The sequence below is a fragment of the Chenopodium album genome, chromosome 22, assembly GCF_948465745.1.
Source record: "Chenopodium album chromosome 22, dcCheAlbu1.1, whole genome shotgun sequence".
In the NCBI taxonomy this organism is placed as follows: Eukaryota; Viridiplantae; Streptophyta; class Magnoliopsida; order Caryophyllales; family Amaranthaceae; genus Chenopodium; species Chenopodium album.
This window is the reverse complement of record NC_137855.1, coordinates 40722867-40740613: the sequence shown is the minus strand read 5'-3', so window position 1 is coordinate 40740613 and position 17747 is coordinate 40722867. Positions and strand designations below refer to the sequence as shown.

The window sequence follows — 17747 nt, the reverse complement described above, 5'->3', positions numbered from 1 at the left end:
AAGATATCCAAATTCTGCTACTACCTATTATGCCTCAAAAAAAAAAAAAAAAAAAAAAAAACACTAAACTACTACTCCCATTACATACGTAGATACGTTGTCGTTTGGTAATAATTGTGGATGATTAACTTAGATTAGTTGGTCTTGTTTTAAAAATAAAATAAAATAAAATAAAATAAAATAAGCACCTAACTAGATTAGCTAGTTAAAGTTTTAAAGGATGGTATACAAGATCTGAAATTAAACACCGTCTACATTATTTGCTTTTGTGGCTCTCAAAAATTCCATGAGAGCGAGATAGAGGGAATGTATGAATTGAAGGTAGGGCATATCCAAGTATTAGAATCAAAGAATTACATAAATCTCAACCATATGTAGTGATTGAAAATGCATGACAAGGACACAATGCAAGTTTATATATGTACTCTATGTAGCAACTTCAGGTGCAAATAATCTAAGAAAATAGAACTAACCAGCATACTAATTTATGCACCAAGTATATATAATCCAAACTACTGCAGGTTGGATTAGTTGGCCAACTTAATCATCTTAAACACCCACTAAACCCCCCCAAAACTCAAAAACACAAAAATAAAAATTCCTACTTCACTTTCCATTATTATTTTGAAAATGACATTTATAAATATTGTAAACATGAAACTTGATTTGCTAATACATCTCTGACAATTCTATTTAACAGAACCATACCCAAATCCTAACTACTCTTATAAGCTCAATTACATAAAGATTAGATATAATAATTTGTTGATTTAATTAAATAACTAATTTGATTATTTAAGTAATAACAATAATGAACACAATAAATATAATTAAATTTGTTAGGCCAACAGTTATTGTAGGAAATTCCCTTTACGTCTATTTCAAAATCAATCCAATCTCACCAATTCCTCTTAATATTATGGGTAATACATAACCTTCTAAAATACCCTTGTTATCAAAGCAAAGGTTTTGTTGGGTTGTTGGTCACCATCTTAAAACCCAACTTCACCTTCCTCTCTTATTCTTCAAACTTCACTCTTTCTTCAAATGCTACAAATGAATTCCTATGATCATCATCAACTTATTAATATTAATAATAATAATTCGAGTAGTCCTCAAGCTTCTCTAGCTCGTCGAAAATAGCTAAGCTTATTTGCTTAGCATTCATTTTCAATTTTTCCTAGATGGGATTTTCTAATCATGTACATGTTCCACTTTCATCATCAAGTTTGTTACGTGGTGAAACACGAGGGGAAGGTGGAGAGACCGCGCATGAAGCCCTTGTTACGAGTAGTGATAATGATCAAATAAGGCCGGTTAGGGAAATTCCGGCTTCATTAGTTGTAAGGATGGCAATGAGGGTATCGCGAGCAAAGTGGTTTACGTTCCTTAGAAGGGTTTTTCATTACCAAAATGGATCAAGATCTCACCTTGGAGAAAACCCTTTTAATTCTTATAGTTGGATGATGCTTGAATTTCTAGCACTTGTTATTCAAATTTGTGTTACTTTGATTACTCTATGTTTTTCTAAGGAAGAGAGGCCAGTTTGGCCTATGAGAATATGGATTGTTGGGTATGATTTTGGTTGTGTTATGAACCTTTTTATCCTATATTGGAGGTATAGACATTACCATTTGGTACAAGGAAATGATGGGATAAACATTCTTGATTTGGAACAACAAAGAAACAATGAAGAATCAAGGTACTTTTTTTTGTCTAATTCAAAATTACTTATCAACTACATCACATTTTATTATTTTGTTGCATACTTAAGGGCATGTTCTCATATGTTGAAATTCAGTTCAGTTCAGTTCAGCTTTTAATTTCCTTCTCTTATAAAATATTCAGTTCAGTTCAGTTCAGCTCCTAATTTCATTCTCTTATAAAATATTCAGTTCAGTCAATGAGAACAGGCCCTAAGTCTTGTCTAGTATCAATATAATGCAAGAAAATATAAAAGAATTATTGTACTTGTAATAGTTTTAGATAATATATACGGAGTACTTCGTATTATTAAATCCATGGATAGCATGCATATATATGTTTAACTTTAAAGAAATATGATTCATGATTACATGTGGAATTACTTTAATCTAAATAATGCACATGCCATACCGTACCCCTAAATAATGCATGCACATATATAAAACATCATTACATGTTATCTTAATTAGTTTATAGATTAGTATGCAAAAACACATTTTAAGTTAATAATCTTACATACTTTAATAAGATTATGGACGTGCTACAAATTAGTATGCTGATATAGTATTGGTGTTTATTGATGGTTTTGGGCAGGGGCTTGCATTTGGTGAACAGATGCAGGGCATCTCTAGACTTGTTCTTTGCAATGTGGTTTGTGATGGGGAATGTATGGGTTTTCGACTCGCGATTCGGATCCTTTAACCGAGCACCGAAGCTTCACATCCTTTGCATAACCATATTGTCTTGGAATGCCATAACTTACTCCTTTCCTTTCCTTCTTTTTCTTCTACTTTGCATTTGTGTTCCATTAATTAGTAGCTTCATTGGCTATAATATGAACTTGGGTTCTGCTGAAAAAGGAGCATCTGATGATCAAATATCTCAATTACATTGCTGGAGATATAAATTGGTTGAGACCAGTTTAGGTGCTGGGAATTCCTCCCCTACTAAGGACAATCCAGTAAGTTCACCTCTGTTTATTTGTCTCATTTACTATTCATGCATGTGGTCATTGGTCAAGCTAAGCTAATTCGTTTTATTCACCTGATTTTACTTGGTTGATCTTATTAAACCTTATAAAAGCTTATTTTAGCTGTAAATAAAACTTGGATAATCCTTATTAACCTTTGTCGGAACTTTTTTTTTCCTGAATTTGTTTCTTGTATTATTTTTTTGGAATAAGTGTTAAGTGAAATTAATAAGGATACCGGACAGATTTTAGAACTTTAACACTATGCATAAACTTATGCATACAAATTTTTTAAAATAAATAAATAAATAAAATAGGAGTACGCCGCCGTATTATTTATAAAAAATAAAAATAAAAAAAAACCATAATTTTTCACAAATCTCTTATACTGTACTGTAACCTTAGGACATGTATTTTTTTCCACAACTTAAATAAATACGAAAGTAATATTAGTTTTTAATTGGTTAACATCAAGTGAAGAAAATAGGATCTTTATTCACTTGTGTGTTTATAATTACTTGATAATTAGCACTAAAATTAATTAAATGGTTATTTAATGTTGCAGGAGTGTTGTATATGCTTGACAAAATACAAGGACAAAGAAGAGATAAGGCAATTACCATGTTCACATATTTTCCACAAAAAATGTGTGGACCAATGGCTTAGGATTATATCATGCTGTCCTTTATGTAAACAAGGTTTAGATTGATCATATCCTTCATATACGTTAATTGTTGATATACTGTCACCAAAAATATACTAACGAGAAACTTAAACACCCCTTTTTTCTTTATAATAGCTTAATTATGTAAAGTATATTATAAATTGGGGTATACACTACTTTCATTGTACAGCTACTTTTTCACCATATATTGTAAAGTAAGAGTATATAGTACAAATTTACGAGGAATGTGACAATTTCATTAGAAAGTCCTCTTATATACGAGTACTAGGTTAGATCCCGTGCCATGCACGGTAATTTCAATATTTATCATTAGTTTTACACAATTATTTTACTATAAAAAATTATATCAAATTGCAAAATAGGATGAAAGTTCTGTAATTACAAATTTTTTAAATCTTTAAAGAAAACAGAGAAAGAAATGCATGCACGACTAATAAAAATAACCATGGATTACATTACAAAGTTATAGATAATATTACATTATTGCATTATATGATTTTGTTCCCATCATAAAATAAATAAATATATAAATCTTTGTTGAATGTAAAAATGAATGTACTTGCCAAATGAAAAGAAGTATTATTGTAAAGTAAGTATTAAATTAAATACTTCTCTAAGAAGCTTTGAAAAAAAAAAAAAAAAAAAAAAAAAAAAAAAAAAAAGAAAGAGGACCTTTTGGAGGGAAAATTTTTAACCAGATTATGACAAGTGTCATTTCTGGTTTCGCCTTTAGTATAGGTATATTGATACGACTATAAGTGTACAAAAGTTATTAAGATCTTAGGTTTTTTATTTTTATTTTTATTTTTTTTTTTTGGTTGTCTTTAAAGTTTAACTTTCTAAGTTCATATTAAAGGCTTTACTTTTGCTACAAAATTGATTTTCATCATACAGTTAAGCAATTATATGGACCATTTCACGAACTAATAATTCTCTCATTCACTTTTGTTGTATCGATTTGGAATCTTGTAAGAGAAAAAAAATATATATAAAAATCAAAATACTTCAATTCTAACCACATATATAATTTTTAATTAATATATCTAGGGGTTTTTTATTTGGTTATGCGAGTTGGGGGCAAAATAGACTAACTCAAATCTAGTCAAACTTTTAATATGAGTGTTTGGTTGACAAAGAATTGATAGAGAGATTTTATTGAGTTCAAAAGAGTAATTTTGAAAAGCTAGTAAATAGAAGCCTTTGAAAGAAAATGGCTATTTTATTCTAAAGTAGATCTAATTTACTACCTTTATCAAGTTTGCTGAAGCATATACGGAGTACATGATTTAAATTATGCATATTTCACTATTGGTCATACAATACATTATCATACAAATACTTATTACCAAATTAATTTAAACACTTTTACACAAACATCTAATACAAACAATTAGTCAAAGTAGCTCTTCAAATAATCAATTAGTCAAACTAGCTTAATCATACAACAATAAATAAATAAATTAATTAAATAAAAAAATAGCTATATTGATAATGTAAATTTTCATCAACTAGCTAGAGCCTTAATAAATTTTCATAAACTATATTGATCTCACTCATTCCAATTCAAATAATAAGCAATATTTTCATCATTTTTTTTTTTTTTTTTGGAATTGTAAAATTAATTTATTAATATTCACCTCTCTCCACACAAATTGTACTAGTAAAACAGTAAAATTAATTCATTAATAATCACCTCTCTACATAAGAATATCGCATGGTCTATTTTTTCATTCTATATATCTAATTATTTTCCTTCAATTTCGATCTTTTTGCATGGTGTGATGAGCAAAATTGTCTCCTATGGCTATATTCCAATTTTTATGGCGTTAAAGATAGCTTCTTTTTTAGAGGGAAAAAGATACGACCTAACTTCCTAAGCATACTTTATGCAACACTATGCAAAATCAATAATATTATTATTTCCTTGAAAATTTAAAGTATAATTATCCAAAGTACAAAGAATGTGCGTGATTAATTAATTAATAAATTAAACATCTTCCTAAAGATGAATATCTTTAATTTATCCATTAAATATTGAAGGATTTTTTTAAAGAATGCCAAATATATTCTTTGTCACCAAAAAAAGAGCGACATATTCTACTAGTATATTTCTTAAGTTATGCATTACATTTGCTGGAAAGAGGAAGTACGAATCACATTGCTTTATTTTCGCCCATCTTAGTGGAAAATTTCCCATATCCACTTCGTCACATGATATCATGTGGAGAATTATTATTGCTTTAATTATGCAAAATTATATTATGGAAGACAAATCTTATATGCTTGCGTTAATGGGACCATGCACCCTTTAGTTTAAACATTGGAATCAATATATTACATGTACCCTCAATTTATATTATGCATGTACGTGACGGCAACCTCCAATATTAAATTAGTATTCGGGTTTATTCTTCTTGGCCGGAGCTAAAATTGAGTTTTTATTATCTGACTACGTAACTAATTTTTTTCTGATTAAGTTTGTTTCTTTCAATATGTGTTCATTTAAGTCATCAACTCATGTGTTATTATAATTGAAAATTCAAATACCCTGTCCTTTGGCCTTGTGAAAATTTGTATATACATTGGGTTTAGAGTGCACTTAAGGTTAATTATTTTAAGTTATTTCTTGCTCATTTGAAGGTTATATTAATAAACAACTTTGGTGCACCGTGCATCTCAGTGTATATTACATTCTCATCTGATTGAACTTAACATTGCAGCCCATCACAAACATAGTGCATACAACAATACATTCAAAATAGTATGTATTTATTTGAAGATGCATGAGAACGAAAATCACATGTAAATCAATGTATTGTACTTAATTATCAAAGTTTGATTTAATTGATTTGACTCAATAACATTGCCTCATATTTATTTACTCATGTAAAACATCAAGATCGATGCCGGATGCATATTAATTTATTCAACTTGTATGTACTCGTAATTATCATTGCTCTCACGGATGTATTCACAGAGAAATAAAAAAATAACATAGCAAGATCTTTTAGATTTTACTAATTTATTGGCCTAGTCCATTGCGATTTGGTTCATTCTTTTTTTTTTAAAAATGCTCCAAACTGATGTTTTGAACTCTCTTAGACTTAAATCTTGTTATCCTTCATGAGAAAGACGATACAAATTATTACAAATAAAGTTAGAAAAATTTGCACCTGACTCTATATACACATGCTTTCATCGGAAGTTTAGTCATTGCCAAGAATTTACTAGTCCGAATTTTGTATTCTATATCACCCATTGTTTTCTTTACACTCAAAAAAATAAAAAATAATGTTAGATCTATGATCATTTTGGATTTTGCTGATTTATTCTGGCATTGATATTTGATATCACATAATCTGTACTGCTTTGCTGTAAAAAAAAAAAAAATAAATAAGAATATATAAATGAGTAAATGACAGATTGTCAGACACTTTTTAACGGTAGAGCTGACTGTAGTATACGACGCCGTTTTGAGGAGGGCGAGAAATTCATGCAGCACGTGCAACATAGAGTCAAAGTATGGAGTATTTATTTATCGTCTAGCGAGGAAAGCAAGTGACTCCCATACCCCCATAATTGCCCGAAATTACATTATTGCCACTCTCTAATATTCAATCAAACGTGAAATTTAGAAATTGAATCCAAAAGAAAGCCCAATTATATTGTTAATTATTGGACCTTTATGTTTCCAAAGTAATTAAGATAGAAAAGTAGTCAATCCGAGGTACCAAACGAGTCACTTCAATTGAATTCGGTTTACATTGTAATATGGACGTGACTCTTGCGAGTACGGATTAGATTGAGTCAGACCGAATAACATACTATGTAGTCTCGATTACTTCATACTTCGTATCATTCATATTTCATCCGGTCATTCAAATCAGGTTAATAACACCAATCAAAATAAGATTAAATTCTATATCGAATTCACACACTGTAAGTCTTTAATATTTAATCATGTAATTTACTGTAATTATTAGTCTCATTACTCTCATATATGTTGTGTCACTCATATATATTCAAGTCAAGTTAATTCCACCCATCAAAATTAGATCATATTGATTTTTATAACGAATTCTCATTAATGTTTAATTATGTAATTTATTAGTCTCATAATTATTAGTCTCATTTACTCCATGTCATTCGTATTAAGTCGGGTCATTCGGGTCGGGTTAATTTCACCAACCAAGGGAATTGCACTTGCTCCTTGCTTCCCTCGTGAATTGGTTGAGTTCTGATTTGTCCAACCTCAAATTTGACTCTGCTTATATAACAAAATAAACCCAAGAACAATTCTCAATTTCCTTACCTCTTATTTCTCTCTCTCTCTCTCTCTCTTCTCTTCTTTCTCTCTCTCACAAACTGAAAATTTTCCAACAAGAGAAAACATGAGCGATCTGAGGTCAAAATTTCTCCAAGTTTATCAAATTCTTAAATCTGAGCTTCTCAATGATCCTGCTTTTGAATGGACTGACACTTCTCGCCAATGGGTTGACAGGGTACTCATTAATTTCTGTAATTTCACCTTTTTGTCTCTTTAATTCGCAATTTAATTTTGTTTTAATGGGGTGTTAATGATTTTTTTTCTTGAGGATTATCTACCCTTTTTTGTAATTAATCAATGTTTTGTTGTGTTTACTGATAGATTAATCTGTTATAGATTGATTAATTGATCTGGGTATTTTTTGTTTGATTTAAATTGTTCATTAATCTTGTTTTTGTGTAGCAAATTGTATGATTTAGCTTTTGATTAGTTTTATTTAATGTTTATATTATTTATTGATACAATGTGTTTCAATTTGCAAATTAATATGCCTAATTGTCTGATCTACAAGCTTTGAGAAACTATTGAAAATCATAGCATTATGTTAATCTATGTTTGGTTAACGTTAGTTAGAAAACTAGATATGATAACTCTAAGATTAAAATGTTAATAATATAATTGATTTTTTTGTTCTTAAATATGTTCCAATAAGGTGTAGATTGTCTTGAGTTTCCATTTTAGAACTAGATTTATAAATTTTCATTAGCAGTAGTAAATAAAGTAAGCTAGATGATACAAGGCCATCCAAGTGATAGCACTTTGCCTAAGAAAAACTTGCTTAGACTTTGGTGTACTTTAAACAAGCTATCCTTTCTAGAGTTTCTACCTTGGTGGCGTACCGTTTAGCATAGTTTAGTGAACCTATCAACTGTATTAATTCATTTCTAATCTGAAAAATAATCCGATCAATGTTTAAATTCTGAAGCCACTTAGAGCAGCCTTTGTTGTACCGACTTAAAATGTCCATAATGTTGACACCCCTGCCTCCTGGTTTACAGATTTGAGCCTAATTATCGTCTCTTAAGATGATTTCAGTTAGACTTCTCTATGTATTTAATCATGTCTTGCAGCAAAATGGAGTGCTGATGCTATTGAATCAAGAATGTGAGACTACTTGCATAGGAATTCATTAGATATAAAGTGGGGTTCTTAGGTTTAAGAGTTTTGGTAGTTGAAGTTTGAATGCTAATTACTAAATTCCTTTTTTTACCTAATTGAGAATAAGGAAGTAAAAAATAACTCTTTAAAATCATTGAATTTTAAACCGCCTTTTTCGTTTTTTGAAATAATATAATGGTGTCGTATATATGGTTCTTACATGCTTTTTTTTGTTTTGTGTTTTTTTTTTTGGCCCTGCAGATGCTGGATTATAATGTTCCAGGAGGTGAGGAAGTTCTGTCCTTGTCAATCTACTCATTTTTAAATAAATGCTGGGCCATGTATGGAACATAAAGGATGTTTGGCATTTGATTCTTTGCTCTATCTTGTGTTTGTTCTTTTGGAAGGAAAAAAAATTTGTTTTAAATGTTTTATGGTCACCTTGTTTTTTTATTTTACTTTATTTTTTTTTAATGATATTAAGGGAATAATTGTTTTATATATCTGATGAGTGATAAAAATAAACAAAAATCAAATATAATAATAATTTAATAAGCTGCTCTAATAGTTTTGTGATCTATCATTTTAATATTTTCACCGAATGATGTGATGATTATGAAAATTTGAAATTCAAAAGGCAGTAAAGTATAAGATGTGTCCTTCTGCCTTGTATACTTTGATATTTAAGTAGCATAACTTTCAGAAGAACAAGATATTGAAGATTTTATTGTCATAAGGAACGAGTTGAATATCTAATTAGAGAAGCTTGGGACACCAATTTTGAATACCACAAGTTGCTTTACCTTACATTTTGGTGCTGATTTTGTGTCGTGCAGGGAAGCTAAATCGTGGGCTTTCTGTTATTGACAGCTACAAGCTGTTAAAGGAAGGAGAAGAGTTGACTGATGATGAAGTCTTTCTTTCTTCAGCCCTGGGGTGGTGCATTGAATGGGTATATAGACATCAATTTTCACTGAAGTTAGCTGTCCCTTCTGTTAATCTTTTAGGGAAACCATTAACTGAAATTTTTTTATTTTCTGTTCCCTCTCTCTAACAGCTTCAAGCATATTTTCTTGTTCTTGATGACATCATGGATAACTCTCATACAAGGCGTGGTCAACCTTGCTGGTTCAGAGTTCCTAAGGTTTGCTTCTGTTGTGAATATGAACCTTTAATTATATTATAATATTTCATTAATTCTGTATTATAATCTTGTAAAATCAGTATTTGATGGTATTTAATGGAAATTTTCTCCTGTCAGGTTGGGATGATTGCTGTCAATGATGGTATAATACTTCGAAACCAAATCCCAAGAATTCTCAGGAAGCATTTTAGGGACAAGAAGTACTATGTTGACTTGTTGGATTTGTTTAATGAGGTAACGTTGCATTGTAAAGAGTTGGTAACAAGGGATAATTACTATGAAATGAATATGCTCTGATAATCATAAACTTTTTCCACCTATTATAGGTAGAATTTCAGACTGCTAGTGGACAGATGATTGATCTGATCACTACCATTGAAGGAGAGAAAGATCTTTCAAAATATTCATTGGATCTGTAAGTGGAAATGAAACAATTCTTCTCTTACAGCTTTTGCTTTGTACTCATCTAATAATTAAAGCTGAATTGTTTTGCAGGCACCGTCGCATTGTTCAGTACAAAACTGCTTATTACTCATTCTATATTTCTGTAAGTTTGATTCTGGAAAATATGCCCTAGCGATTTCATAGCATGTTTTGATAGACCACAGCTCTCCTAACTCTCAGTTGTTAAAGCAAGCTTTTGCTTTCATGATCCTGCTGAATGCTAAATGGTTTTTCGAAAAGTTATAATGTGAGGATGCATCCCTGTAAAGCTGTAATGAAAGATAATTAGATCATACATATGCAGAAAAACATGAATGGGATCGGGATAGCTCTATAAAATTCATTCAATTGCTGAGAATAGATGATGTCAACTACGTCTGACACATTGCTCTAACATGTAGGTAGCTTGTGCTTTACTAATGTCTGGTGAGAAGCTTGAAGATCATGAAAATGTCAAAGACATTTTGATTAATATGGGAATATATTTCCAAGTACAGGTCAGTCGACACTTGACAGCATAAAGTAGATGAATGTACTTCCAGTTCTTATACCTTCTTCACAGAATTGCCTTTTGAATTTAGAATGATTGATTCCGATGTTTTTCCTTTGTAGGATGATTATCTTGATTGTTATGGGGACCCAGAATTCATTGGCAAGGTGAGATACAAACCTGTTGCCTGCAATATGTTTTAATTTGTGTATCTGATTATTCAAATGTCTTAATTTTATGATTTTTACTCTTCAGATTGGAACTGATATTGAGGATTTTAAGTGCTCCTGGTTGGTTGTGAAAGCCTTAGAACTTTGTAATGATGAACAGAAGAAAGTCTTACATGTAAGTACTGTCATTCTCATGCAATTTTAAGTCAGTGCCATCTTTCATGTTCTCATCCATAAATTGGTTTTTCAGGAAAATTACGGCAAAGAAGACCCAGCTTGTGTCGCAAGAGTAAAAGAACTCTATAATGTGCTTGATCTTCAGGTTAGTGTTTTCCATCATATATTATGCTCTTTATCTATCTTGGATAAGTCTCTCCTTATGTCTTTACCAATTCTCTTTTCTGTACTGAATTTTGTCATTAACTTTCTTAGGGCGCATTTGCCGATTTTGAGAGCACGAGTTATGAAAACTTGATCACCTCTATTGAAGCACATCCTAATAAGGCTGTACAGGCTGTCCTGAAGTCATTCTTGGCGAAAATATACAAGAGGCAGAAGTGAAGTCTTGGTGTTTTCGCCCTCAATTGATTTTTGATTTATTCTGTAATTGGCTTGTTGTGTTATGTAGGTGGCTTTTGTAACTTAATTATTCTGCAAAGACAGTTTATATTATAAATGATCCCTTCCATTTGTGAAGGAGATTGCCTTTGTGTCTCAGTTTGTCTATGTTTAAGCATCTTAAACCTGCTGGATCAGATCAAGCTCATTTTCTCTCTCGAGTATTGACCATCCCCGATCTCCCTAAAAGAAAAACTGAGAAAAGAAGTATGCACAAACACCCTAGAAGTTAGAGTAAAAGACAATTTGCAGGTGTACTATTCCTTAACCAGGAACTGGGGATGCTCTGTTCTGCAGTAGCTGTCATAGTTTTGGCGGAGCCAACTCTACTATGGCACAAAATAGTGTTAGTTGAGGTAGTGTTTGGAAGAGTTACGAAAGTAGTTTTTGAGGTAGTCGGGCAGAGGTTGCACTGTAATGTACAGTAACATGTACTCAACGCCTCATCAGCCTGTATATGTATGTAACTGCTAGTCTTTTTTCCGCTAACTTCCTTTCAGATATTGTCGAACTTATCCTGACTAAGTTACCTATCTGTTACTTTGCCTGAAAAACAGTGAAAGTTTCAGTCTTCTGTGACAAAACTGTCTTCACTGGAATAGGTACCAATGTATCATGCAGACTCTTCTAAACCAGTACTTCATATAAGTATATACTTGAGTTGTTTTCTTGAACTCTAAATGTTCAATTGTTACATATTTACATTGTAAAGTACTATAATGTCTGTAAGTCTACAAGTCTACAGCTAGATAAGAGAATTATAAAGCGAAATGCAATGATCTTAGGCTATACGTAGCTCTTAAGCATACATTATGCATGTAGTTGCTATCAGAGACTTACAGTGGTCCAGAAGAGTTTACTGAGTTGTTTTGGTGCACAACTGTAGTACCGTTGTATCAAATTTCTTTGATTTTAGTATAATACAGCATTTTCTTTTCGATATGATCATATTAGTTTCTGTCATAAGTCATAAATATGCTCTATTAGCATAACAGAATATGCATATATATGAATATGGAGTACAAGGATATGAGGATGCAATCACCAAATTTTAAGCTTGAGAACGCGAGTGCTGCAGATTCTCTGTTCTTGATTTTTGGTTGATGTGTTTTCACTGATCTGACCGGCGATGAGCTTGTGAGAGAACACATCTTAACTGCTTATCATGATACTCACAAGCTTCAGGTAACACCCAATCTCTTCTCCAATTCTATTAGGTGTGATGATCGATTTAATGGCTCATGTTAAAGACTCCGAGTATGCGTTCCCCCATGTAAGTTTCCTCTGTAAATGCTGCTAAAATGTACAATCTACAAGACTACAACATAACATGAAATTTTACATTGTAGAGTCTAGTAAAACTCTATTATCTTAGCTTTAATCTAAAATGATTCAAGTGATTGTATGTTTGTATGAATTGTATCATCGTACGGTTTATAAATACAAACATTTGGTAAGATATATGTATTTTACACTGTGAAGTCTAGTAATTAAGTAAGCAATCATGATCTAATTTTAAAAAATTTACATGCCTCAATTTTCAAGGCATGGTGAAAATAAAAAAAATTAAAAAAAAAAAAAAAAAAAAAAAGTATTCATTTAAACAAATACTGCCTCAAAATAACACTAAACCACAATATTGCCTTTACTTTATTTGATAAGCTAAGTAATATCAAAGCGAATTTGTTATTTTGCTAATTCATACGTAGTAATTTTTTTTTGGTGTTCCACCCAGTTCACCCTTTAGGCTAATCTAGATTTGGAGATCAGTTATAGGTAGTTAGGTTCCAGTTCCCTCCCAATTGTTGTTGCGGGGGATCGAACACAAATCATCCCTACCAAGTGTAGTCCCAATCACCACTACACCAACATCCACTTAGTATTTTGCTAATTCATATATGCACCTAGGGTACTGAAAACCAATTTTGATATTTCAATATTTACATTTAATACATTTGACAAATGTCAAATTTGTTGCCGTTATAAAACAAATTTGCCACTCAAAATATCCATGTACATTAAACAATCCACATAATCATCACAACCTAGATGCACGCACCAATAACACATAGAAACATTGATTCATGTCTAAAATTAGTATTCCAATAGCTGTTTATATTCTAAATATATCACAAAATTTATGTTATTAAAAATAGGAAGCTCCTAACGAAGTTATCAAGAATAAACAAGCTCAAATTGGTGACTTTTGTTCTATTTACTTTATATTTTTCTTCCTCTTTTCTCTAAGGGGTTCTGTTCCATCTCTGGTCAATTCTTTACCAAAAGAGAAGGCACAAGAACTTTGGATACCCTAATTAATCTTCTCACCTTGCACTACAATTTTCGTCATAAATATTTTCAGCTTTTTGAAGACATAATTATAAGGTATCTCTTTTATTATTTTCCTCGCTTAATTTATTGATTACATTATATCATATGATGTTCGTACATATAATAAGTAATTGATCATTTACATATATAATTGTATCTAATTTAACATTTATTGCTTTTGAAGTCATTAACATGAAATTTTTTTGGGTCATGCATCCAATAATTTTAGAGAAGTTTTAATATTCTTAATGGAATTGATTGTCACGTTTGTGATTTAACATTGGTAAACATTACAAGTATTTATTTATATTAAAATGTAATACTTCTTGTATAATTATTATTACTACAATTCACATTATGCATATGACAAACATAGTTCATTGTGTATGACAATATAGTATATATTAATTTTGGTCAAAGTTTGTATGATTTGACCACAAAATATCAATTTTTGATGTGTTCGCAATATATAATAGATTTTTGGGGGAAATCACTATACAAAGTATAAGAACTTAGGCTCAAAGTCTAAACATAGGTTATATGAGGTTATGAAACCTTAAGTATCATTAAACTATGATAATTAATGGCAATTTAGGAGTCAATTTTAATGAGAAAGCTCTAGAAATTGTGCCTCAAATTCTAGCATTTTGTCTTCAAAAACATTTTTAAAAATTCTTTAATAACTTCCCCGGTAACTACAACCATCAAATACGAAGAATTATTTTTCTTCATTCAGACTACACATCGCGCTAATGTACGAATACATTGTTGTATTATTAATTTAAGAGTCTGTAAAAAGAAAATTTTATGAATAATAATCCACATCTTATTTTATTTTATTTTATTTTGAAAAATTATACATGTTCTAACACATAAATTAGTTTATCGTTGAAATTTATAATTAATAGGCCCTAAAACATTGGGACACCCATGGATCAAATAAAGGAGGAGCCACCCATGAGGCGCAAAAGCTCATTACAAAATCTAAACAGAGAAGAGGCCCATAAACAACAAGAGGCCCAAAAAGAAGCAGAAGCCCAACAAAAGGGCCCATTAAAAAAGTCGTCAAGTACCCGAATAAATTGTCTTTGCTCCCCAACTACTCATGTCGGATCCTTTCGATGTCGGCTTCATAGACACGGGAACAAACCCGGGTTTCGCCGTGGACACTCGGTCGGGGCGGATCTATCCGAGATGGATGACAAGTTAAATACTAAATCAACCTCATCCTCCTCAACCATGCAACTGCATTGACTAAAGGAGGTTTGACTTTATGTTAATATATATGATGATATGATAATGTATTGATTATTTATGTATGTGAGGAAAATTAAGTGCCTTGACTTATGCTAGCTTTGGTGTGTGAGATTTAAGGGTGGAGAAACTTGGATTAATTTTTTTTTAACGATACCTTGTATCTTCATTCATGTATGTAAATTAAAAATTTAGCTCTTGACAAGTTAATCTTGTTGTTCTAACTATATAATTTGCAATATATATGGTCTCTATAGACCACATTAGATACAAAGCAAGTCCAATACATCTTCGTATACAATCCATATATACGCCTTTTGATCAATAGTTACATCAGTTTGACTTTACATTAATCTTGTATTAACATTAGTATGTTTAGTTACTAATATATATATAAATAATTTTTAAACTAGTTGATGTGTTGAGTTAATATGATGCGACTATTAAGAAAAGAACGGGCTTGTTATAATCATTTGAGCAATAAAGATTGTTGTTATTGTTGGAAGTCTTGGAACGATGTTTAGTTTTATCAAAGTTTGAAATCTATTTTATGAAAATTCAACTCTCATGTGAATTTTTTTTTTTTTTTTTTGTTTTTTTTTTGGCCCTCAAATGAACCACGAATTACAAATAGAGTGAAGACTTTAAACATGTGAGCTATCGTACACAAGTCCTTGATCCTAACTACATACTATGCCATCTAAATCTTATCGGAGCTCCTTGTATGTTATAATTCTATAAATACTTCAACAACATTCTCTTGCACTAATTTTGGCCAATCAACTTTATCCATGAAATAACATTTACCTTCCAAATAAAAAAATTGAAAAGAAATCAATAATTAATTAAAATTTCGATTCGATTCGATTCATTGGTACTACATATATAATAATGATTATGTGGGATTAATGTGTGTTTATGAAATGCAAATAGCACCATCTATGCCTTTGCATATGTTGCCCACACGATCAATATTCTAGAAAATAGAAAATTACTCAGAATTAAATTAAGTTTTTGACATTAATCAAATTTCGTAATTAATAAATTTCAATTTGAAAACATACTAGCAAGCATGAACTCATGAAGCATCATTTAGTTGACTAGTTCGAGCAATATAATGGATGTTCAATAAAGAAAACCCCCAATTTGTTTTTCTTATGTTTGATCAGCTAATTTGTCATGTTTTCTTTTAGGGTTCCTCCTATATTATGTATCCTCGATTCATTACATGATGGTATCATTGTATTTTCAAAAAATTTACATCATAACTCGATTAAAACTTCCATTATTGATCGATAATTTTTGTCCCAAGGCCTCTCACTTTTCTCTTATAATCAATGATCCTCAATCCTCTTTTTTTTTTTTTTTTGCCTCATTGTCATTTTTTGGGTCAAACTATGAAAACTTTGACCATAAATTACTGGTAATCTATAAAAATAATATAGTCATGATTGGTCTTGTTAGATTCGTCTCATAGTATATTTTATTAATATACATTTTTTTATAATTTTTACATGTATGAAAATAAAGTTATAGACATTTTAATATGCGTGTTAAAAACCGTGCGCAATCAAATGGGGCAAGAAAATGGAGACAGAGGGAGTATTAGTAGTCTTTTTATCACAAAAAATATTGACAAATTAATTAGTAAGTAGAGCAATTGGTTTATATTCAATTTTTTTGAAGCTACAACTTGTGTAAATTTCTATTATGCAAAAGTTAGTCATTCTTAATTAGTTGCCAACTTGTCCATGATATATCAACTTTATGTTTGACATAATATTAACCAAAAAAAAATGTCTAGTGTAAAACTACTATAAATACAAAAACAAAAACAGCTTAATTGTTATCAACCCAAACCTTGAGTATCCTATCATATTACAACAACCAACTTAGTAATCCTTTAATTTTGCTACTTTATTTTCACTATATAACAAAATGGGAGGTCCAAAGGTGCTAAAAATGGTACCAGGAATAATAATGTTTGTAACAATATTGTCCCTAGCTACCACCACGACTTCAGCCACCGTGACTGCTCCCTCTCCAGCCCCCGCGGCTGCTCCCACTTCACCATCTCCTCCTCCTGTATGCGATGGCGAAGACACCCCTGCCATTACCCTAGCACAAGACGAACAAGTAGTCTTGAATTTCACAAACTTCATAGTAAAGACCAACGTCGAAAAGCTTGTAAATGGTACGTACAACCCTTTGTTGCATGGACGTCTAATTGATTGTGGATGTGGTAGAATAATAGATACACGTTCACCTCAAGAGATGGAAGCAGCTATTCTTAAGTTTTGTCAAGGAAAGGAATTTGTTTCGATTTTCGAAGCCTATGTCCTTTATCTCATACAATTGGGTCAGGGTTCTCAAGGCGGCTCGCAACATCAGCTCCCTCCATCGTCTATTACTTACACCGATCTTGTTGATTCTCAGATTGCTAGCATTGAATCTAATATCGATACCATAAATTCCATCCCCTAAGAGGGCTTTCACCTAACGCGACAAGGCC

The 17747-nt window shown here is 31.1% G+C and overlaps 2 protein-coding genes across 2 annotated transcripts; both read left to right on the top strand.

Moving 5' to 3' along the window:
* The first annotated feature begins 1059 nt into the window (after positions 1–1059).
* Positions 1060–3560, top strand: LOC145605699 (E3 ubiquitin-protein ligase At1g63170-like). The gene is made up of 3 exons (XM_081661770.1): positions 1060–1702; positions 2299–2665; positions 3240–3560. Exons 1-3 carry the CDS (start codon positions 1185–1187, stop codon positions 3381–3383), a joined length of 1029 nt encoding a protein of 342 aa, XP_081517896.1. The 5' UTR covers positions 1060–1184; the 3' UTR covers positions 3384–3560.
* Positions 3561–7680: 4120 nt separating this feature from the next.
* On the top strand, positions 7681–11749 carry LOC145605735 (farnesyl pyrophosphate synthase). The gene is made up of 12 exons (XM_081661805.1): positions 7681–7861; positions 9046–9070; positions 9621–9736; positions 9842–9928; positions 10046–10162; positions 10255–10343; positions 10424–10475; positions 10774–10869; positions 10985–11029; positions 11118–11207; positions 11283–11354; positions 11465–11749. Exons 1-12 carry the CDS (start codon positions 7751–7753, stop codon positions 11591–11593), a joined length of 1029 nt encoding a protein of 342 aa, XP_081517931.1. The 5' UTR covers positions 7681–7750; the 3' UTR covers positions 11594–11749.
* The last annotated feature ends 5998 nt before the right edge of the window (positions 11750–17747 follow it).